This window comes from Phoca vitulina, unplaced genomic scaffold (genome assembly GCF_004348235.1).
Source record: "Phoca vitulina isolate PV1807 unplaced genomic scaffold, GSC_HSeal_1.0 scaffold9, whole genome shotgun sequence".
NCBI classification, from domain to species: Eukaryota; Metazoa; Chordata; class Mammalia; order Carnivora; family Phocidae; genus Phoca; species Phoca vitulina.
The window spans coordinates 57,906,530-57,932,273 of NW_022589712.1; the positions used below are offsets into that span (position 1 = coordinate 57,906,530).

At 33.5% G+C, this 25,744-nt stretch overlaps 1 protein-coding gene across 7 annotated transcripts in view; it reads right to left on the reverse strand.

Annotated features, from left to right (window-relative positions):
- Positions 1 to 25,744, reverse strand: part of GRIK2 (glutamate ionotropic receptor kainate type subunit 2) — a 1,100,253-nt gene that overhangs the window by 397,666 nt on the left and 676,843 nt on the right. For all 7 annotated transcript variants that reach the window (XM_032408162.1, XM_032408165.1, XM_032408164.1 and 4 more), the window contains 2 exons: positions 19,758 to 19,925; positions 14,966 to 15,223 (listed from right to left, as the gene is read on the reverse strand). In XM_032408162.1, coding sequence (XP_032264053.1) covers positions 14,966 to 15,223; positions 19,758 to 19,925 — 426 coding nt within the window. The remainder of the gene's footprint in view (positions 1 to 14,965; positions 15,224 to 19,757; positions 19,926 to 25,744) is intronic.

Here is a 25,744-nt window from a genome sequence, read left to right on the forward strand (position 1 = left end):
TATCAGATACTTAAAAATTTTAATAAGCAAACCTTAAAGACAAAACAGACCCTTTAGCATTTATTGTTTAGCTTACCATGTGATACTTATTTACATAATGTCTTACATCAATCTAAAACAACTCTGTTACGTATCGTGTTTTCCCATTTAAGGGAGAAATTGATGGCAGCCAGGTGACACATTTCGGGACAGAAATCTATAGTCTTTTCATTACAAGGTGGGTCATAATATAGCAGTTAGTGACAGAAAAGCTAATGTCCTGAGAGAGATAGCAAGAGTGCATAACTTCAGCAGATGAACATCTGTCACAGTTAATAATTGACATGATGAATTAAACTTCTGTGTAAAATTAAATATAGTTTGAGAGAGGTAAATATCAAAATAGTTAATGGCCCTTACTTTTTTGGGGGGGGTAAGATTATGGTTGATTTTAATGTTTTCCTTCTTCTCTTTGTTATCTTTTTAGAGCCAATATGTCTTACTTTCTCTACCCAGTCAAGATAGGCTAAATTATGTTGTGATAAAAACAGCCCCAAATCTCAGAGGCCTAACAACATATAAGTTCATTTCTTTTTCCTATAACTTGTTTAACATGGATTGGGAGGATAGCTCTGCACATTGCAGCTACTTCAGGACCTCTGGACACATGCTTATCACCATCATGGCATGCAGAAGAAAATGTGACATTCATCAGTGGCTCCTAAAACATCCACTAAGAAGTGATTCAGTACTTTTTGCTCACATTTCCTCGGTGAAAGAAAATCACATAACTTTGCCTCACTTCAAAGAGGATGAGAAAATGCAAGCTTGTTCTGTGCCTAAAAGCAGACCCAGAAATATTTGGAAAATAGCACTAATGACTATAAAATTTAATAACTGTATAATTTTCTAAAATGTGTTTTATAATTTTTAGGAAATCTTATTTAAAATGAATTAAATCAATTTTAATCCAGTTTATTGATTCCTGTTAACCAACATTTTGAAGCCCAAACCAAAATTATTCCTAGTGTTCCCTGGGGGTGAACCTGCTCATGCCTCCAACTTGTCCAGCGACAGTCTGTCATCTCAAGTTCCAGGGTTAGCTCTTTCCACAGAGTTGCTTTGCCTCACCTCTCTTACTTCTTAAATGGTTTCTTGGTATGATTTCAGGACATGCCAGACTCTTCATGATGTCTTTTGAACTACTTGTTCTTATTATTGGGCGCCCCTAGCTGACATACCCTGTATTTCAGCCACAGTGGACATGTCATAATGCAACCAATTCACCACACTGTTTCACAGCTCTCTATCTTTGCATTTTCTCTCCTACCTACACTTAATATGCCTTGAGACACACTTTAAATGTCATTTATACTTACTTTCTCTACCCATGTGATTTCCTCGCTCTCACCTCCTGTTTTGCCATAACACTTTTATGTTACTCTTTTAGTGCTTAGCATACTGTATCATAATTTGTTTGCAACACCACATTTTAAGTACTCTGAGAATAGGAAATGTTTGGTTCTTCTTTGAACAACAGTGTGCTTGATAATGAATTAGTTTATGGACTCAGTATATTTCATCAATATGTAATAAGTTTTTGAAGAGGGAAATAATTTTCAAAATAATAATTAACTTTAACTATGTTTTCAAATTAAATATGATATTGCAGGAGTTAATAAGTGATGGCCTCCCTTCAGCTACCATTGAGAACTGATGAAATGAGGCCAAAATAATGAAGAATGGTAAAATCTAGCTGAAGTACCACATGCACTCTTTGGCATCTAAAGTCCATAAAGGTTCTATGTTAGTTGACTTGCCTATCAACTAGGCTAAGAAATTTAAAAATCAATGTTGTATTATTTATAAAGTATACTTTAATATAACTCAGATTTGACTGGATTTAGAAAATCTGAGTACGTTATCCAAATCAATCTACAGATTTAAGGCTATCCCTATTAAAATCTGAATGGCATTTTTTGCAAAAATAGAAAAATCCATCCTAATATTCATTCAGAATTTCAAGAGATCATAAATTTAGGTGTGACTCTGTGAACTGCTTTGGTTGATGAAATGTGAGCAATAGTGTTGCTCATTTTTTAGGTGGAAAAATTTAAGGGCTGGCACTTAATTCTCCAGCTTACCCGTTCTCTGCCATAGCAATTGTGCTATAAGTTCAATGCATCCTAAAATGCTGAGCCAAAATATCAAAGATAGTTGCCCTGGAGAATTATTTAGATTTACAGTAGACCTTACTTTTACGAGACATAAAGTCTTGTTCTATTAAATCGCTGTGACTTGGGGAATGATTTTTCCTATAGCATAACCTCATCTAGTAATTCTCAAACTTTGGTGTACTTTGAAATCATTAGGAAAATGTGTTAAAACACTGCTTGCTGGCCTTACTCCCAGTTTCTGATTTAGTAGGTGTGGGATGCAGCCTGAGAGTTTTTCCCTTTCTAATAATTTCCCAAGTGATCATGATGTTGCTAGTCTAGTGACCACACTTTGAGAATCACTGATCCAGTAAATCTTAAATAATATGCAAATTATCACATTTTGAAAAATACTTGACAGTAAGTCAAACTTGTCAATATAATAGACAAAAGCATACATTTATAGATAAAAACAAAATTAAAAATTTTAAGCAAACCTACAATGATTTTATAGTGATTTAACATTGATAAAATTATCACTTATGAAAAATATTTATTCAGTTGTCTGAACATTTTCACACTGAGTAGTTTTAATTCTGCTGAATATTCTTATCCTTAGAGTATTTTAAACAGTCTCAAATTAGATTTAATATGGAGGAAGAACATTTTACCATAAATATAGTAAAAAATTGTCAAGTGTATATTAATAAGATTTAAAATCATCTAGCATTGATATAATGTTTTATAATATCTGTTTCAGCAAATTTATAGTTTTACTTTTTAATTTAACTTTAAAGAATTTTGCAAAAAGTATTAATTGCATGACTAATGATTCTGATTTGTCAATTAAGCATTTTAAAAAATTTCCTGTTCCGGGCACCTGGGTGGCTCAGTTGGTTGGGCGACTGCCTTCGGCTCGGGTCATGATCCTGGAGTCCCTGGATCGAGTCCCGCATTGGGCTCCCTGCTCAGCGGGGAGTCTGCTTCTCCCTCTGACCCTCCCCCCTCTCATGTGCTTGCTCTCTCTCATTCTCTCTCTCTCAAATAAATAAATAAAAAATCTTTAAAAAAAAAAAAAAAAAAAATTTCCTGTTCCATTTTTACAATGAACTTTTTATCCTTTTATCCAGTTGAAATAATTGGGTTGGCATTAAAGAAAATTAAGTCAGCCCTTGAAATCTTGACACTAACTTGTTAATTGCCCCCATTAATTACACAATGAGGAATGACAAGCAATAATTCCCTTTCCTAAAGTATGGCTGAAGGTCAGAGAGCTATCTTACTGGCATTGAGAGGCCAAACAAATGATGCAAATTTTTTCTTTTAAATACTATCAGATGTCATTGGAAGCTCAGCCAAGGAACTAAATTAATGTGGGTTTTTTGTTTTAAGATTGATTTATTTATTTTCAAAAGACAGAGAGAGCACAGCAGGGAGGGGCGGGGGGTAGAGAGAAACTCAAGCAGGCTCTGCGCTGAGCGTGGAGCCCGACATGGAGCTCAATCCCATGACCCTGAGATCATGACCTGAACTGAAACCAAGAGTCAGATGCTCAACTGACTGTGCCATCCAGGTGCCCCCTAAATTAATGTTTTAAACATAATCTTTAAACATCATTTTTATCTATTCTTAAAGGAAACAGTACTTATTATATATTAAGAAGTAACATGGCAATTACAAAAACACAAACAATTCAATTAAAAAATGGGCCGAGGACCTGACTGTTCAGTTTTCAAAGAAGACATACAGATGGCAACAGGCGCATGATAAAATGCTTAATATCACTAGTCATCAGGAAAATGCAAGTCAAAACCACAATTTTATCACCTTACAGCTATTAGAAGGGCCATCACCAAAAAAGACAAGAGATAACGAATATTGGCAAGAACATTTGGATTATTCATTTGCAATGTAGATAATTTTTCCCCAAATACATTTTACATACCTTGCATTTAAAACAAGATAAACATTTAAACAATGTTGAGTAGGAAACAGAAAACTGTTTTAGAAGGCAGTTGTGTTAATCCATTCAGTATCTAAATTTTTAAAAAGTGTTTCTGATACAGGGTCAATTCATTTTTAATCAAGTATTCAATAAATGATCCATAACATCTTGCAGAAATGGATATGTGCTAGACTTATTTCTCTGCTTCTTTATCTCAAGTCTCATTGCAATTTAAAATGAATGCTGTCTTTTTTAGGGGCCAGTGCTTTAGACCATAGTTATTATAAAAAACTCATATTAAAATGAGCACCTATGTTGAAGTCTTTAGAGTGAGGTATTTTTAAAGAAATAACATTGTTGTTATTTTGCTATTAATTTCTAAGGCATCCTAGAATAGTCAATAATGGAACATATACATATAAAACTACATATGCACATATACAAATATAAACACATATACACATATAAAATAAGTGCTAAATATCTCAAAAATCTTCAGCTTCCCAAAAATCCTTCTCTAAACTAAAAAAAAAAAAAAAAAAAAAAAAACCAAAACAAACAGCAATGAAAATCTTCCTTGCCTTGAAATTCTTTATTTCTTTCTCCCTTGATGCTTTTTCTCCTCCTTGATTTTTGTCTGAAACACTCTTAGCTTCAGATATTCCCATGGCATATTTCCTCAGCTCATTAAAGTCTTAACTCAAGTGTCACCTTCTGAGTAAGGTCTCTTCTGACAACCCAACTTAATATTGTAATACTCACTCCCTTGCACTCCCTATACATTTCCTTGCTTTATTTCTCTCCATAGCATTTACTACATTTGATACAATACAATATATATATTTATTTTGTTATTGTTTATCACCCTTTACTGGAATACAAACTCTACAACTCAAAGAATTTTTATCTATTTGTTCACTCTTGTATCTCCAGTACCTAGAATAATGATGACACATAGTAAATGTTTGATTATTATTTGTAAACTAAATAAAGGAATAAACAAAATAAAACAAGAAGAGACAAAAAAAAATAGATGAATTAATTATAAAATATTTAACATTCTCATGCCCAGGAAAGCATCACTCCTGCATGAATATGCTGAAAATAAGATCTACTACAGAATTGATGATGAATTATTTTATCAACCAAAGTCTTGCATCATACAAAGAACAGAATTATCAACTCACATGGGTAAGAGTGAGGGAAGTTTACTTCACATTCATACTTTGTAAGACTATTTTAAGGTGCATCCTGAAGGTGGTGAATAGATCACCAAATGGGAAGGGCATATCAGGCAGAGAGAACAGTTTGTGCACAGCAAAGAGACTTGAAACAGCAAAGCATGATTGGTAAGGGGGAAATAAATTACTCAAGGAAGACTGTGGCATAAGTATTGAGAGAAGAAATATCAGGAAAGCAAAATCAAAGAGGCATGAGAATGACAGTGACAGAGGCTGCATGTGTCATGCTGAGAAATTAGAACTCATTCTTCCAAGAACCGAGGAGTCACCAAAAAGTGTTAAGTCTAGGAATGACATCACCAGATTGTCATTTCAAAAAAGACCATTTTGTCTGCATCAGATAGATGAACTTAAATAGGGTACCAGGTAGAACATGGTCAAGGCTGTATATAATAAGTGTGTTAACTAAGACAGGTGGTGGGAATGGAGAATAGAGTTAAATCTGAGAATTGCGAGATAAAAATGAGAAGGATTAAGTAATCTATTGGAAATGAGGGATGAGAGGGGTATCTGGGTGGCTCAGTCGGTTAAGCATCTGCCTTCGGCTCAGGTCATGATCCCAGGATCCTGGGATCGAGCCCCGCATCAGGCTCCCTGCTCAGCAGAGAGCCTGCTTCTCCCTCTCCCTCTGCCTGTCGCTCTGCCTAGTTGTGTTCTCTCTCTATCTCTCTGTCAAATAAACAAATAAAATCTTAAAAAAAAAAAAAAAAAAAGGAAATGAGGGATGAGAGAAAGACAAGAATCTAGCATGATCATTATGGATGTGGTTGAGAAACCCAAGAAATAGAGAAAACCAGGAGAAAGAGCAAGTTTTGGAGTAAAGACAATGAGTTTGGGTTAGATGTGTCTCTGAGACATCCAAATAAAGATGATCAATGATGGCTAGGTCTGTGAGTATGGAACATGGTAGAAACAACTGAAGGTGTAGATCAATTAGCTATAGAATAGAGGCAGAGGAAGGTATGGGTCAGAGGAAAAGCTTTACGGAGAATGAAGTAAATAAGCAGAGAACAAGACTGAAAAAACCTTGAAATATCAGTTTTTTAAGGAGCAGGAAAAGAAAAGGGAGTTTATGAATATAAAAATGGAATAAATGGCTAAAAGGAAGGAGGTAACAAGGAGAGAATGATAGCACAGAAACCAAAGTATGAGAGTTATTTTTTCCCCTGGAGATGGAGTAGTCAGAATTGTCAAGTGCATCAGAGAGATAATACAAGCACTCTCCTTCTCCCTATGCTGCATAGAGAAGGAGACAACAGGAAAAGGCTAGGGGAAAAGTAACTACCAAGAGGCTCAAGCCAGATTTACCACGTTCCAGATTTAAATTTAGGAAAACTAGCAGTGTCTATCACCAGGGAATTATTCTCACTTTAGTATTATTATTTTCTTCTCTTCCAATGAAAGCAAATTCTGCTGATCACTGGGTCTGGTATAAGACCTGTCCCTTCTATTTCGTTAGACCCGCATATATGTAGGAATATGAACTGTGTGATTGTTGTGGATTAGAAATTTTATTTTCATGTTTTAGGGTTGGCATAGATCTTAAAACCTAAGAAAAATTAATTCTTTGAACATGTTTAAAAATATTCACTGTCATATAATCAGAGCCCAAGTAACAATATTCCAAATAATTTTTATGCTTGCTTAAATAGGAATAAAGAAACTATGTTCAAGCAAAACCAACTTTGTGGAAACTCTAATATACCAAGCTATGTAATCAACTATGTCCAAATAATTAGGCTTAACTCATAATTGCTAATTGCATGTGCACTTTGAATTAAAGAACTTGAAGTTTTGTACTTAGATTGTACAACGTATAATCATCTTAGATCCAAATTACCCCACTTCCTGAAATAAAATTGAAAATTATTTGGTTATAAATTTTATAATACACAAATTGTCATAGTATTGAAAATTAGTGTCTTCCAGGAATATATATTTTCATATTAACTTGTTCTCTTGAATTATTTTATTTTATTTTATCCTATTTAAACACAGGTCCAAGATAAAAAAAAATTACTATTAATTGATTTTACATCTTATTAAACTAACTCCAAAAGCACACACAGATGTATCTGGAACATAGTCTATACATATACTTCATCCAAGTTAATAAATTTAGTGAAGAAAGTATTTCTGCTTTTCTTTAGGATAAGGACATTTTTTTCTATATTCATATCATAGAAATTACTCAAAGATCAGCCTGTTAAATATTATAATCCCTTAAAAAATGACTGATTTCGGGGCATCTGGGTGGTTCAATCGGTTAAGCATCTGCCTTCGGCTTGGGTCATGATCCCAGGGTCCTGGGATCGAGCCCCGCTTTGGGCTCCCTGCTCAGCAGGGAACCTGCTTCTCTCTCTTCCTCTTCCCCTCTCCCCTGCTCGTGCGCTCTCTCTCTCAAATAAATAAAAAACTTAAAAAAAAACTTCAGACCTTTAAAAAAAATGACTGATTTCCTTCATTAATTAATTTATAGGCTCTCCCTTAAATTCTCCCCATGTCTATATTGATCTCCATGACTGCCTACTCACTAACATAACTGAATTTTCTTGTACCATGACCTTGTTTTTTGGCAATTTTTTTATTTCCTCCCACCACAAAGAATTACAAATGACAGGCAGAACAAAACGGCAATGAAAGTATCATATGTCCATTTTTTTAAAGATTTATTTATTTATTTATTTTAGAGAGGGGCGGGGAGGGGCAGAGACAGAGACAGAGAGAGAGAATCTCAAGCAGACTCCCTGCTGAGCACGGAGTCAGATGCGGGGCTTGATCTCAAGACCCCCAGGTCATGACCTGAACTGAAATCAAGAGTTGGATGCTTAACCAACTGAGCCACCAAGGCACTCCCATATGCACATTTGAAAATTCCTGTTTCCCAAGATGCATTTACGATACCTCCAACACCAAATGTACCCTACCCTCTCTGAAATCTCTTTTTCTTGTTTTCCCCTTTTAGGTAAATATGCCAATGATTAATAGCCCAGACCAGAAACATAAAGGTCATTCTTATTTCTCTGTCTCCATCACTCCCTCCTCTTATTTACTTACTAAATCCTACAATCTGTATCTCCTATAACTTCATAAAATTCTCTACCTCAATAGCACTCCATCAAAAATTCCTTAAGTAAGATTGTCATCTTTTTTTTTTTTTTTAACTTAATTTAGAAATTCTCTTGCTTCTGGTCTTGCCTTATTCCCCACCATATCCCAATAGCCCTGATATGTTCTCCACACTATAGCCAGAGAGCCTTTACCAAAAATAGTTCTGACTGTATCATTCCTTTGCTTAAAATAATGACAACAAAATGAACCAAACCAAACCAACTAACATTATATGACAGTATTTAATTAAACAGAGTGTGTTCTGAAGTTGACTGCCTAGGGTCAAAACCCAGATCTACCATTTACTTGCTGTGTAACCTTGGGCAAATTATCTCAACTCTCTGCATCTAAATTTTCTCATATTAAAAAAAAAGTGGGGTGAGCGCTGTGAATTGTGCAAGACTGTTGAATCACAGATCTGTACCTCTGAAACAAATAATGCAATATATGTTAAGAAAAAAAAAAAAGAAGAAGAAGATAGCAGGAGGGGAAGAATGAAGGTGGGGAAATCGGAGAGGGAGACGAACCATGAGAGACGATGGACTCTGAGAAACAAACTGAGGGTTCTAGAGGGGAGGGGGGTGGGGGGATGGGTTAGCCTGGTGATGGGTATTAAAGAGGGCACATTCTGCATGGAGCACTGGGTGTTATGCACAAACAATGAATCATGGAACACTACATCAAAAACTAATGATGTAATGTATGGTGATTAACATAACAATAAAAAATTTAAAAAAATAAAAAAAAAGTGGGATTAATAATTCCTTTTTCCTAGAGTATAGTAAGGAGTAAATAGCACATAGCCATGACATTTTCATTATTGTGAGTTTTAAGCCACTATTATGTGGGCTCTATGTGGCACGACAATAGTCCTCTAAAGTATGTATTATCTTCACTTTACAAATGCATCAACTCACACTTTTAAAATCAAGTAACTTGCTGAAAAGTATACAACAGAGCCAGGATTTCAATGCAGAATGTTTTGACATCAAAGACCATAGTAACCATGATAGACCAGGCTACTAGATGTCCCTCTCTCTATGTTCTTTTTTGAGTTCATAGGAAGGAAACTGAATAGGTATATGCCCATCTCTAAGACACACTCAATGGTGGTTTGGGAAGCAGGGTCATATCGTGCAAACATGATAGATATTGCTATAGCCATGCAGATATCAGGGCAGAGGGGGAAGAAAAGTCAGAGTGGTTAGTAAGAAAGCTCTTTGTGATTTCTCCTATGCGGGCCTTTTATAAATTCTCCCTCATTTTTCCTCATCATCCTTGTTTCTGAGGCTTAGTCATAATTAAGTTCTTTCATGTCCCTGAACACTAGCTCCCTCAAGCACCATCACGTGTATACATTTTGCTCCCTTTGGCCTATTCTCTATCTGAACCATTTATACTTGTCCTTCATGAAAACTTCATGGTAATGTCACCTTCTCCAACATTCTCCTCTACCTTTACCAGGCACTGTAATACCTTCCTCTCCTGAGCTACCCCAATATTGTTTTCTTGTCTCTAACTGCACTTGTTACACTGTAATAATGCCCTGATTACATGTCCTCTCTCTCCCTCACTCTACTCTGAGCTCATGGACACAAAGTTTTTTCTGTAATACTGACCCTAACATACCACCTGGTATACAGAAGATGCTTGATAATGACTGCTTAAATAAGTAAATGAATAAATATATATATTTAATTATATTTGAAATAGGATATAAGCATAATTCATGCTAGCTGTCTTATAAAACTTTTTAAATGATAGAAGAAATCATGTCTATATATTATTTCTGAAAATTGTTGAATCTATTTATTCAACGCAAGTACTAAAAAGCAACCTAACCTAAACTGACCTTGGGCAGACCACTTAATCCATTTGAGTTTCATTTTCTAAACAATGGATATAATAATACCTCTTTAAGCGTTCAGTCCTTAAATATTTATTGAGGTACATTCATGAGCCAGGTAATACCTAGGTGCTGATAACAAAATAGTTCATAGCTTTAGGGCTCATTCTGCTCAGATGTGTATTTGATCCAGTGTAAAATATAGCCAAGAAAAGCCATTCATAATGTGATGAAGGTTCTCATGGGTGAGGGTCAGGGGTAGTACCAGCTGCTGGGATCTGTTGGAGGAAACCTACTCCAGCCTTGGGACCCAGGGTTGAGGTAGACTTTCTTTGTGACATCTAAGGCAGATGGTATGCATGAGCATGTATGTGTGTGCATTTAGTGGACAGGAGGAGTGGGGACCAGAAGGAGAACTTCCTAGGTGAACAGAATAGGATATTGGGCAACTTGAAAGAAGTTTAATGGCTCATCTGAAAAGACATAAGCGAGGAATTCAGACTCAAATGTCACAGGAGAGCTACAGGAACTAGGTCATGTCAGGTCTTACAAGGCTCTTTAAAAAGTTTTGACTTTATCCTTACAGCAAGGAGAAGCTATTAATAAGGAGAATGGATCACAATTGCATTTTTAAAAAAATACTCTAACTGCAGTGTGGAGACTGGATTAGTGGATGCAGACTTGAAGTAGGGGGGCCAGTTAGAAGGCTGTTAGTAATAATCCAAGTGAGAGATGATGGTGATCTTGACCTAAGAAGTGCTAAAGAGGACAGAAGAAATAAATTTGAGAGATCATAGAGGTATAGCATTGACAACTGTTAGAGCCTGATTGATTGAGGGGCTTGAAGAAGGGAAGAAATGAAGGAAGATATTCAGGTTTCTGTCTTAGGCTGTTGGTGGACAGAAGAGCCAGTCACTGAAGGAAGCAGGAATGGTGTGATGATAACTTATTTCCTTTGGGACTCATAGAACTGTTTTGATGATTAAGTGAAATAGTTTATATAATAGCAACTATCACAATGCCTAGTGCCTTATAGCTCTTTTCTGTAGTTATTTTCATTCTATTCTCCTCATTTCCAAAGTTGTACCAGTCATTTAGTAGCAAAATTGGGAATAGAATTCCAGGCTTCTGTTTACCAGTCCAGAGTTCTTTGTTAATGGACTGCTGGTCTATAAACAAAGATGAAACACAGGGATTTTAAAGCAAATATTCAGAACTTATCCTGGAATTGCTTACTAGCTGACAGCTATCCAACTTATTTTTAGTTTATATTTAAAGTGAATCATATGTTCCAAAATGACTGACAGAAACACAGCTTTGTTTCTGAAGCCAATTCTTCTCCATCATTTTTGGACATCATTCAGAGCTATAACAGACTTTCAGGGTGTTTAAAAGCATTCATCCACGACAACAACAAATGCTAATTATCATAAAAAATAAACAGCTCCTGTTAACATCATTCTAAGAATTTCTCCTACTCTAGCACTATATTTCATCTATCATCCCATCTGTTTTGGGGGTGGGAACAAAGACTGGATGAAAGTATAATTATCATGTATCAAACTGGACAACACAACAAAATAGAAATGAATATAAATGGGAGGAATAGCATACATAATAAATAAATCTGGAAAGGGAAAAAAGAAATGTAAATAAAATGGCACAGTGTGTCCTGCAGTAAACAGCAGATACCTAAGTCCATTATGGAGTCAATAATGTTTATCTTGCTAAGTATGAGGTGGATTTTTCCCCATTTCAGTTCATAGTCCTTGCTATAACCAGATTTCCTCCCACATGATCAAATAGACATCTTGTTCACTTGGGAAGTTTACAAATCCTCTCTGTTGAATTCTATTATTAAAATTCCACCTTGAGACTTTTAAACATACCTGAAAAGAAAAAAAAAAAAAGTCTACTTCCAAATATTTATGAATACATTTGAAAAGGGAATCTTAGGGTCAGTTCTATCTTATAAAAATATCAAGAATAGACACATTCTCAAAACTTTGTTAAATTAAAAGGGACTAGGGTGCCTGGGTAGCTCAGTCGGTTAAGCATCTGTCTTTGGCTCAGGTCATGATCCTAGGGTCCTGGGATCAAGTCCTGCATCTGGCTTCCTGCTCAGCGGGGAGTCTGCTTCTCCCTCTTCCTCTGCCTCTTCCCCGGCTTGTGCTCTTTCTTGCTCAGTCTCTCTCTCAAATAAATAAATAAAATCTTACAAAAAATAAAAATAAATAAATTAAAAGGGATTACAAGTGGCCAGTTGCAGATGCAATTAGCTCATTACAAATACAGTAAAAACATGAACAATCACATATCCCTAAATAGGAATTAGAAGCTCAGCCAGGGCCATGACTTTGTTTTATTGGCATAAACACACCTGCACTGGTCCCTGGCATGTAGTAGATGCCTTATCAATATATTTTAAATTACATATTGCATGAAAGAGAGCAATTATAAGCTTTTATTCTCCTCGGAGTACTTTTAAGGTACACCTACTCTATGAATAATTTTGTAGTGACTCTTAGTATTAATATTTAAATAATCAGGTTTTAGAATCTCCCAAGTATCTATGTCACTTTCAAAGTGAGGAGTATGGCAAAGTTACTCTTAAATAGTAACAAATTATTTTAATAAATTTAATCTGAGGTCAAGTTTCCATTAAAAGTATATATACTGAATTAACTAATTACATTTATTTCTCTATTTAAATTTGCTTCAATGATATAAATGTTTAGAATATTATTTAGAGCAAAAGATCAATTACATATGAAGCTGTGCTTTACCAAATTGTGATTTTATTTTGGTCACAAATCCCATTATCTTTTTAGTCAATCACTCAAGAATTACATACATGAAATAAAAATGTCACAATATACACACAAACAGAATAGTGAAGAAGGTGTTATATCCATAAACATTTTGAACACTTGCCAATATCCTTTCTACCATGAGGAGTTTTAAGATAATAAGAAATAAATATAAATATCACATGTACAATATACACCTATATGCATTCATATGTGTGTATATACTATGTGTGTATGCATGTATATATGAAGATATGTGATATTTGGACAACATTCAACTGAATTAAATCAGAGGGATTAGGGAAGTAAATAACCCATGAATTCACAATGTGTGTGTGTTCATATTTACACAGTTCTGTATATGACCATTCATAAAGAGTTATGGACCAATTTGTAACTGAGGATTCCCTGGACCATCACATTATAACACCCCCGAAAAGCCATTACCATTTATAACCTGACACAGAGAACTTTATCAATGACAGAAAAGTAATGATTTGGGAGTAAAACATCATACAACAAACTTAGTAAGTCTTATTTGAGTTAAAAGACACATCTAAGGTACTTACTAAGTTATTTTTTAAGGGCTTTTATTTATATTTCTAAGTTAAAATTATTTATGAACATTTCATTTTTTTAAAATCAGAAAAGTGAAATTACTCTATTAATGTGTATTGAAACTCACTCTTTCTTAGCCTAATGAAAATCTTTTTCAAATTATAATCATTATAACCATATACTATATATTTACTATATATTATAACTATATACTATAACTCCCTGTTCCCTTGTCCTCCTGGGAGAATTCCTACCTGTCTATTTGGTCAATTTTATGGGTAAAAGGACTAATTCCTACACATAGTTCTAAATCTTGCATGCATGAACAAAGTGTGCTACTAGATTACTTTGGGAGAATTTAAATTCAAATGAATTTCAATTTTTGTCTAAACATGAAGGTATAGTGAAATGTCTTAGAATAAAATATTATTTTCACATTCTGTTTTAAAGAGCACTATTTGGACCATTGATAAACATCTTAATGCAAAATTCCTATCACTATATAATAACCAAAACAGTATGAACTTCTTCTACCAATATAATTGCCAAGGAAAATAAATACTTTATTTTTAATGTTTACTTTCATATATTTATCTATGAGAATTGTTTTTAATTCAAAACAACCATTTATATATAAAAATAATAACATACATTAAAACAAGAAAGCACAACCTCTAGCCAGCAAAAATTCATTAAAATATTCATCAAAGACACTGTAATAAATACCACTTAGAAAACTCTATTTTCCAAGTCCCTAAACTGTGTCTACACATAAATATTCTAAAAACTTTGAGTATTTTAATAGGTATTACATTTTTTCAAATTTGAGAAAAAAATTTTTTTTAACTTTAACATGCTATACAGATATAAAAATTATTATTTTTCATACACATTTTTTTGCACATAAATAGCCAGAGAAAACGTTAAGGCAAAATCCTGAATTTCTTGATAAGTTTCACTAACGGACAATCATAAGAATTTACTTTGGGAAACTATCCTGAACCTAACAGAAGAATTCTTTGAATAAATATTTCAATATTATATTTCATGCTATCTTTATCCTTCATCCAATATTATAGTTCATGCTAACTGATCCTTCACAGGAAAGAAAAGTGCTTATCTCACAAATACAGAGAGAAGGTATGTGATTTAGCTGTTCTTTGGATGTGTGAAATTAGTGTTGATGTTTGATTCCAAATGTCTTTCCATTCCTTACCTTAATTTAAAAAACCAAATGAGAACAAGTAAGAATCTTGAATAAGTTTCAGAACATCATGTGTATTTAAAGCATAGCCCTGAAGGCTACTGATTTTTCTTACCAGTGCTGTCATCATACACAACTGTGACGGTTTTCCACTTGAAGAACTGCACCAAATCCAAAATGGCACGGCTGAGGGAAGAGAAGTCTGGGTAAAGACTGACATAGAAGGAATCTTTGTTGTCTGACACCTGGTGCTTCCAGCGGGTCTGTATGTGGGGAACCCCCAGAGCATTGCAGATGGACTGCACAGCATTTGCTGAAGAGCTGTGTGAAGGCCCGAAGATGGCAGCTACCCCAAGAGACAGCTGATCGCAGGCTGAAGAGGAGACAGAAGTCTGTCAGTAACGAGGAGAGATGCCAGCTTGCCAACATTATCACATTATTATTGTAAGCCTAAAGCTTTATCCTGAAGAAAGATTTTGTTTTCCTTACAAATCACATCTACATTTAGATAAGTTTCATATTTTGTCAAACTCCAAACATTTTCAGTTTGTTAGAAGGGAAATTCTTCCAGACATCTGCAACTCAATGTTCAAATAATTCTACAAATAACATCAAAAGAGGGAAAGAGGAAGAATATTCTAGAATTTAAGAAGGAAGCAGAGTGTTCGTCTTGCAAAAATAGATTATAGTAGGGAGTTGGAAGAATAGTGTTCCTTCCCAAATTCACTGACCATCCTCTACAACTTCAAATTCTTTTTTTTTTTTTTTTTTTTTAAGATTTTATTTATTTATTTGACAGAGAGAGACACAGCGAGAGAAGGAACACAAGCAGGGGGAGTGGGAGAGGGAGAAGCAGGCTTCCCGCGGAGCAGGGAGCCCGATGCGGGGCTCAATCCCAGGACCCTGGGATCATGACCTGAGCCGAAGGCAGACGCTTAACGACTGAGCCACCCAGGCGCCCCAACTTCAAATTCTTAATCAGAAACCATTTGGTTCCTCCTCACCATCTAAGAAGCCAGGGCCACACATTGCTAAGCTAAGTATTTGCACATATCTGATGATATAGGTCAAGCTATGTGTACAAATACCCATTCAAAACCTGATATGGCTCATCAAGGGTGATTTCATATGGATTAATCTCATTGCGTAGAAAGAATAAAATCATTACGTAAGTATTTAAACATCTTTATTTACTTGGCTTTTGTATACTATAGGTCTTTTATATTGTTCTAAATTAATTTTTGAAGTTTATATTCATTCACTCATAAGAAATTTTATTCACATCAGTAATAATTACAGTTACTAAGAGAGGCATAAACAAAGTAGAAGCTATTCAGATGAGGATAAATTATGATAGGACTTCAATTTCTATAAGGTCCTCCAAAGCAACTAGGGAATTTGGGCCTAGAAAGTAAATAATTATTGGAAACGTGAAAATCACCTTTAATATTTAAAGATCTGGCCTATTAAAGAGGCTTAAGTTTGTTTCATTTGGCCAGAAAAGGAAGAATTAGGGCAAATGGCTAGAAGCTTCTCATAAATGTTGACATAATTTAAATTAAAAAAAAAAAAAAAAGGAAGTAGAAAATATCCAAGAAAGGAAGTCTGTTCCAAGAAGCAATAGTTTACCCATCCCTGCAAATACTTAAACAGGAATAAGGAGAGTTATTATTGGGATTTAGGCATCAGTTAGGTGTTTAGACTAAATCTCTCCAAAATACTTTATAATTCTACTGTGTGAAATTTTCTGATATTTTCCTTCAGAGATTTTGCTGCACAAAACACAATGTGATGGAAGGATTCTGAAGCATAGACATATTTAATAAGTAAATAAATGATAGTTGAAAAAAACTCACTTGTTTAAATTTTCTTCAAAAATTCCAGTATCATCTAGTAAATTTTTTGAATATGTAGATTCTTACTTTTTAAATAGTGATTGGATTTCTGAATCAGTAGTAAGGTTGGAGCTTGAAATTTTTCACTAACATGGATTTTAATTCGTATACATTAAGAATAAAAGATCTTCCTTTACCAGGTTTTTGACAAGTCACAGATCAAAAAAAGGTAAAAACATTATAGTAGTTTATATACAATGTTCTGAAATGTGTTTCAAATAAGAAACAGTTTTCAGTTATCAGAGGAATCATTTAAAAGCGATATGATTCAAATAAAAATTCAAGCTCTAATACATCAAAGTATCTACTGAGCTAAACATTATTACTTACTAAAAATATAAGACCATATATCAGAAAAAAAATGTTAAAATGTAAACATCTGATTTCTTATTATTTTCTCTCCTTGGAAAAAAATTTTAAAAAAATTTTAAAGTCCAAAGTAATTAAATTATTTTATAATTAATCATTAATATCTATATCTATATATATGTATTGAGTTATCCCAGGTTCAAAAGTTTTATCAGATCTCTCTCTTATATTATCTTTTTACATACTGCTGAGAAAGGGACAGGCAAGGCTAGGTAGGGAGAGATAGGTAGGGGGCCAGAGGATCAGGCTCACAAAATTCAAAATGTGGGAGATGAAAGGAAACCAGAGAAAGGGAACAAACTAGACCATCCTGTCCTAAGTGTCAGAGGTGAGGTCTTGTTTTAACAGCCACTTGAGAGCAACCTAGAATTACCAGACCCTAAAAAGGAAGTAAGCCATTGAAGGTATTATCACTAGTCCTTACTCAATGGTGCTATCAGTAGAGATGTTAAAAAGATTTAAGTTCCTTGGTTAGCTTTCTATAAAAGACCACCCCTAAAAGCCCTCAGTGGCAACCCTATTGGGACCCCTCTCACTTCTGAGATCTTTTTCTGTATCTTGCTTAATAAATGTCTATCGCTTTACTCTCTCCTTTGTCCGCAAGATTCATTCTTTGACTCCATGGGACAAGAACCTAGCTCTCCCGCATCACTGCTATGGCCTCCAACCAATAATAGCCCAGTAAGCAAGAGCTTCACAAGGTAAGACCCAAACCATGACTTTTACCCTTTCAATATCTCACAGAGAAAGTTACTTATTAGGCTTATTTGAGCTTTCCCTAGCTTCAGGCAAAAATCAGTTAATGAATTTGATTCTCAATGGATTTTAGTGGGTGACAAAATTTCTAAACCTCTTTTAATATTTTGGAACCCAAATGAGTTTAACACCTTATAATTCCCAAGATAGTAACCTGTTTGTTGTTAGAACATGCTAGTCTGGGAGCACCTGGGTGGCTCAGTCTGTCAAGTGTCTATCTTTGGCCCAGGTCCTGGGATACAGTCCTGAGTCAGGCTTTCTGCTCAGCAGGGAGTCTGTTTCTCCCTCTCCCTCTGCTGCTCCCCCCACCCCGCTAGTGCTCCTGCGTACTCTCGCTCTCAAATAAATAAATAAATAAATAAAAATCTTTTAAAAAAATTTTAAAAAGAACATGCTAGTCTGGTTTTTCTTTTTTACATTGCTCCTTTGAATTCATCATTAAGAAATCTATTAATATTTTTTTATACTTCACTCATATTCCACATTCTTTGGTCTAAATGATTTCATTTGAGACAGAGCTTCTTCTTCCTAATGGAAATAATCATGAACTATGTCACTAATCAAATGCACTTGTCTTGCAGTTAATGACTTATTTTGCAATTATGATGACAAATGTAGTATTTCACAATAACCTTTACCCTTTTTTTCCAGGCTTTAAAACCTTTCATCACCCTGACACGGTTCTGAAATGTGGAAACTTATTCGTATTCATAAAGATATGAATTCAAAGGGCAGGCAGAATATAGGCCTTGATAAACACTAGTTAGCTGGGGGATAAAAAGGGTACTTTCATCTTATGGAATATTGTACCTTATCAGTTGCCATTAATATTAATGAAATTGGAAGAAATCTAGACCAAGTTAGAATTATAAGTAATTATGTACATTTCTATCAAGTAAGGTAGCTAATAAAACAATATTAGCATTACAGAAAAGTAAATATTGTTTTAAAAATATGAATTTAGAACAAATGCTTTGTAAGCCCATTCCTTTGAGAAAAATCTATATTATGAAATTTAATTCCTGTTAGATGAATGCTAACTATGCAAAAGGAAAGATCACCCACTTAGACAAGGAGGACTATGGAAACACAAAATACATTTACTACCAAGATTGTTGTTTGGTTAAAATAATGCCTTGATAATAGTTCTCTATTACCTTCCTTACTTTATAAATGTTAAAGTCATATTCCACAAAGTTATGTTTCTATTCTTATCATGAAAAACACAGTTTCACAACATAGTAAAAGAAATAACAAAATTCATGAAGTATTATATCTTCCTATAATTCAATTTTCATATCATCAGCCATTTATTTTCAGTTACAAGAAGAAACATCAACTAGCTTAAAAATGAGCATGGAGTTCACATAAATGAAAGGTTGTTGAAAATTTCCAATAAAGTTTTAAGATTAGTCTGACATTGTGAACTCACTTGGAACTACAGGACTTTCAAGGTAGTCAGTAAATTGAGACAACAGTAATAATGTAGTGGAAGTGACAGATATTAGAAATAAAAATGTAAGAATGGATTCCAAAACTTGGTAAAATCTACTGATGTATAATTTTATTTAGTGGGTTCTTAAAAATAGGAATAGTTAAATAAGAAAACAGGATTATTGGGGAAAAAACAATTTCACAACAATCACAGACCTAATTGCATTTCATGTTTTTTTTTTTTTTTTGCATTTCATGTTATAAGCATTTTTTTGTAATAGGTAATCATATCACCTTACCTTCCCTGATAAAATTTACATGCATTTTGAAAAGAAACATTTGCATGAAAATATTCCTAATGACTTATTAATTACATTTGGAATTAAGAAATCTCTCAAGAATACCTGGAAATTTGAATTCCAGAAAATATAATGTTAAATATTTGTCAATTACCTTTCTTGGATGCTTCAAAACTGTCATAGAGGTTTATCTTCTGGGTGTCATAAGTCAGGGTGGTATTGGCCAACAACGTTCTATTTCTGTTGATTGTATTCACGGCAAATCTGAATGCAAGTTCTTCAGCTCCCATTGGGCCAGATTCCACATATTCAAAAATGCCCCCTGGCAAAAAGAAAGAATAATCATACAGTTCTTAGAAGATAGAGAAAATGTATAAAGTTTTCTTTACTTTTATGTACATGTGCATTTGTGTGTGTGTGCGCATACATATGTATGTGTGATTTGCTTAAGTACATGGAGTTTGTGCTTACTTTTTCTATGAACTTGAATATTCGAGATGTGCCCTTTTAGATAAATCCATATCGTAAAAATTTCTTTGCTATTGTTACCATAATTTAACATGATTTAAATATGATTTTGCTTTTTTTCTTTTAGTAATTCCTTCTTTTAGAGCCTAGGTATATATAGATCTTGCCTTAAGTACCGAGCATTATCCCTCAAACTTTTGCACAGTTCCAGAATAATCAATCCTCTATACTGATATAAAGCTATGAGGTTAAGCATCAGGGAAATTATATTACATTTGTCTCTATTAATTGAGAAATCAGAAATCTCTAGCATAATTTCTATGGCACTTATTGTGTTAAAAGCCCAAAATACAAATTCACTTGCAAATTCTAACAAATGAGCTTTCAAGAAAAGACAGCAAAGTAACCATTTCTCTATTTGTTCTACTCTCAGTTTTTTTTTTAGAAGATACTTGGACATTTGTGAAAGATAACTTTCCCAAACAGTGCAAATCCCTTAATCAGTGAATAACAAGGAAGCATATAATTTAGGCCATAAAATGTAGAGTACAATTCAAAAACATGTCCTTTCCATCTGTCACTTTTACCAATTATGTCTTAGTTCAGTTTCCTCATTCTTGTCCCAGCCTTGCTTCTTCTTAATATTCTCTCTATTCAGTTCTGAGTGACCTATGGGACCTTTGCCTCCAACAGAATCTTTTCTTTATTGTTACTCTGGTAAATGGAATGAAAGTGAAAGCATCTGATATTTGACACTGTCCAACCTCTGTCTTTGGAAAACTAGTACTACTTTAACAATAGAGAGCATTTATCTTTTTCCCTTTCAGATTTCATTCCATGTACTCTCAGCACAGTCATTCACAAATTAAACTCCCTTGAATAAGTCATTTCCACAGTTTGCAATTCATACCTCATCTAAAGTCTTCTGACACATAAATGTCAGGTGACTATACAATCAGCAAACTACCTATTCTAAATCAGTAAGAAGCCATGGTATGGTAACAATTTTAAATTAGTAAGAAGTCATGGTATGGTAGTAATTCCTCTAAATAGGAGGAATTAGGACTCAAGAAAATACCACAGTACTCAGACAAATTTATGTTCAGGAAGAATTAGAAAATTTGTTATTTGACACCATATTAGTTTGAAATATTTCTCTTATTCTTTCATCTAAATTGATGGTATAATTACCAGAGCAATTAACTTATTGTGAAATAGTACTTTGAATACATTTAAAATCTTTGGAGACTTAGGCTAAGCAGAACAATAAATATTTACATGTCTAATTGGTATCAAGAACCAAATTAGATGTCTTGTATATATGGAGGAGAATAGTAGTATGAGCCTAGCCTCTGAAGCCAAACTGGGTTTACATTCTGTATCTGCCATTTGCCATCCATGTAAATTTGGTCAGTTGCTTAAATCCTCAGTCTAAATTTCTTCATCTCTAAAAAAAGGATGATAATGAAGATGACTACACAGAGTTGTTATAAAAATTAAATGTTATCTCATAATAAAGCACTTAGATCGGTGGCTACCATAGAGTAAGAACCCCATAAGTGTTCTAAGGTTTCAGTGAATCTTCAAAGTAATCACAAGTAGTATTATTTTATAGGAAAGAGCTCTTTTGGCCAAAGATCATATAACTGTCAAATGATAGAGCCAACATTACAATCTGTTCATGCAAAAACTTCAAAGCCCTTGCTTATTCTACTACAAACTAGTATTTTTCTTCAAAGTTTCATTCAGGTAAAATACACAAAACCTCCTAAAGGCGAGACATAATGACTTTAATAATAATATGTAATTAGAAATGTAAGATCCTACATATGGAACAGAAAAATAATTGAGCAATTATAAAGTACTTCTTAAAGTTAATTAGAAATAAAGAGTCAATTATAGAAATACAAACCTGAAGTTGTTTCTTAATGGCAAAATAAAATGAAAAACTAATCTTCTACTTTCCTCAGTTCAAATTAGAGTTTCTATGTGATATAAATACAAAAGAAGGATACAAAAATGATCAATATTTGATGATAGTGGGTTAAAATATTCCTATTCTTTATCTCTCTTGAAAATAAATAATTCAGGGGCGCCTGGGTGGCTCAGATGGTTAAGCGTCTGCCTTCGGCTCAGGTCATGATCCCAGGGTCCTGGGATCAAGTCCCGCATCAGGCTCCCTGCTAGGCGGGGAGCCTGCTTCTCCCTCTGTCTCTGCCTCTCTCTCTCTCTCTCTCTGACTCTCATGAATAAATAAATAAAACATTTTAAATAAATAAATAAATAAATAAATAAAATAAATAAATAATTCAAATTCAAGTTTACATATTTATTACTGGTTTGAATATTTAAGGAAATCTTTGTAATTCCTCAAGATAACACATATTTATCTTAGTAAAATAAATAATTAATTTTTATTGATCCAAAGCCAGAATTTAAAATTTTGTATATAAAAATCAAAAATGTCCAGATAATGCAAGTTTTCAAGGCACAATATCTTCTATAACACCTTCCAGCCATGTTAACTCAAAAAAAAAAAAAAAAAAAAAGAAAGAAAGAAAAAAAGAAAAAGAGAGATCACTACTCCTGATTTGTGGAGGGCAAGTATGGACAGGGAGGTAAAAGAATTTAGTAAAGAATTACTTTCCAAAAAATATTGGGTGGGTGCCTTAAGCTTACATGGGAAACAAACAGAGCTTTTGTAATTCTGTTTAAAATTTTGGAAAGTTTAGTAACATCTAACATAGTAATTGATCAAAGAAGATAAAAGTACAATCACCATATTAGATGGTATAAAGACACCTGATAGATATCACTAATTATTCTTGATTAAGAAAATATTTTTAGAAAAAATAATGGAGTCATAATGAAACTTTACTAAGATAAAAATCACATATTAGGGGCACCTGGGTGGCTCAGTCGTTAAGCGTCTGCCTTCGGCTCAGGTCATGATCCCAGGGTCCTGGGATCAAGTCCCACATCGGGCTCCTTGCTCAGCGGGGAGCCTGCTTCTCCCTCTGCCACTCCCTGCCACTCTGCCTACTTGTGATTCCTCTCTCTCTCTCTGTGTCAAATAAATAAATAAAATCTTTAAAAAAAAAATCACATATTAATAGTAAATGTTATATTTAAGAGTAAAATAGAAAGGAAGTCCCAGTAATGTCAGGAAAAAGATAAGAATGTCTACAATATCCACTTTTACTGCTATTCTGGAAATTTTAATAAATGTAATTAGAAATAAAAATTACTTATTAAAACACAGAGTTTCATTTTTACTTCATTTTATATATATAGGAGAGACACAAATATCTTTTGCCAATGATGTTTAATCATAACAATGAAAATAACAAAATTGAGAGAATTTATCACGAATAAACCTCCACTAAAACAAATATTAAACAAATGAGTTCTTTAGGCAGAGGAAAAATTATTCCAGAGGGAACCACTACACTGCTTAAATGTATGAAGTATAAAGAAAGGGTAAATATGTGGGTGAATATCAATAAATTTTAACTAAACGAGCAAGAACAGTAACATCTTATGAAGTCTGTAATGTATTTAAATCAAAGTATATTCTAATAACAACACAAAAGTTGAAGAAAGCATAAATAAAATTAAAGAATGTTAATGTTCTAGCAATATTGGTAGGAAGGTAAAGATAATTATTCTAGACTGTAATAAATAATGCAACAATGCATATTTAAATTCCTAAGATAAAGACTAAAATAATGAAATAGCATATGATCAAAAATTTAACAGAGGAAGGGTGGCATAATAAAAATAGTTTATTTGTTCAAAAAGAATGAGAAACATAAGTAAAATAGAGAAAACACTAAAAGAACTAGTGGTATAAGTGATCTAAAACAAAGGTATCAGTAATTATATTAAAGGTAAATGAAATAGGTTCACATTTTAAAGTTTAAGATTACCCAACAGGATAAAAAGGCACAAAACTGTAAGCTACCTGCAAGAGAAATAGTGAAAAATAAGGAAAAAGATAGGCAAAGACTTGTTCTAAAACCACACTAGCCAAATAAAAGCTGGTGAAGCTATTCCAATGTTAGATAAAGTAGACTTGAAGGGAATAAAGGGTGTATATCATAATGATAAAGAAGTCAATACACAAGAATGATAAAATTCAGACTCAACATACACTAATAAAAATAATAAAAAAAAAAAACCCTCCAACATATTGACAGAATTGGAGGAGATACAGATCATAGTGGGAAACATTAAAACACCACTCTCAGTAGCTCATAGAAGAAGCAGACAAAAAAAAAATTAGTTAAAATTTAGACGAAATAAATATATTTGACCTAATTAACAAAGATGAAACACAGTACCTCAAAATGACAAAATATTTTTTTCTTTTCAAGTGTATCTTTACCAAAATTGATCATAAGCTAGGCCATATCCTAAATCTCAACACATTTAAAAGGATTAAATTAATTCAGAGCATATTCCCTCACCACAGTGATATTAAACTAGAAATAAATAAAAAGATAACTTGGAAATCCCAAATTTAGAAATTAAAGAATATATGCCTAAGTATTCCATGGGTCAAGAATGAAATCAAAATGGAAATTATAAAATTGGGGAACAAAATAAAACTGAAAATTTGGCACTTAAAACTTGTAGAATACAACTAAGTCCATGCTTAAAAGAAAATTTAAGACTAAAAATCAAAATTAAAATTAAAAAAATAGAAGACTAAATTTCAATGATCTAAGATTCCATCTCATATAGCTAGGAAAGAAAAAAGAACAAATCAAATCCAAAGGAAATAGAAGAAAATAATAATAAAGATCAGAGCAGAAATAAATAAAATAATAAATAAAATACCATAGAAAACACACACACAAAGCCAAACTTTGGTTATTTGAAATATTATCAAAATGTATAAAACTTTAACAAGTCTAATCAAGAATAAGAAGATAGAACTTACAAAAAAAAAAAAAGTTACACACCAACTCCTCATGAACATATAGATGCAAAAATCCTAAATAAAATACAGCAAATTGAATCTAGCAATGTATAAAGACAATAACACATCAAAACCAAATGGGTATGGAGGTTCCTCTAAAAGTTAAAAATGGAACTACCCTAGGATCCAGCAATTGCACTATTAGGTATTTACCCAAAGAATACAAAAATATTAATTCAAAGGGATACATGTACCCCCATATTCATGGCAGCATTATTTATAATAGCCAAATTATGGAAACAGCCCAAGTATCCACTGACTAATGAATGGATAAAGAAGATGTGATATATGTATTCAGTGGAATATTAACCATAAAAAAGAATGAAATCTTGCCATTCACAATGATATGGATAGAGCTAGAGAATATTATGCTAAGGGAAATAAGTCAGTCAAGGAAAGACAAATACCATGTGATGTCATTGATATGTGGAATTTAAGAAACAAAACAAACAAGCAAAGGGACAAAAGAAGAGAGAGAGGTAAACCAAGAAACAGACTCTTAACTATAGAGAACTGATGGTTACCACAGGGCAGATGGGTGGGGGGAAGGGTGAAATAGGTGATGGGGATTAAGGAGTACACTTGTGATGAGCACCAGGTGGTGTATGAAAGTGTTGAATCACTACATTGTACACCTGAAACTACACTGTATGTTAACTAACTGAAATCTAAATAAAAATTTAAAAAGA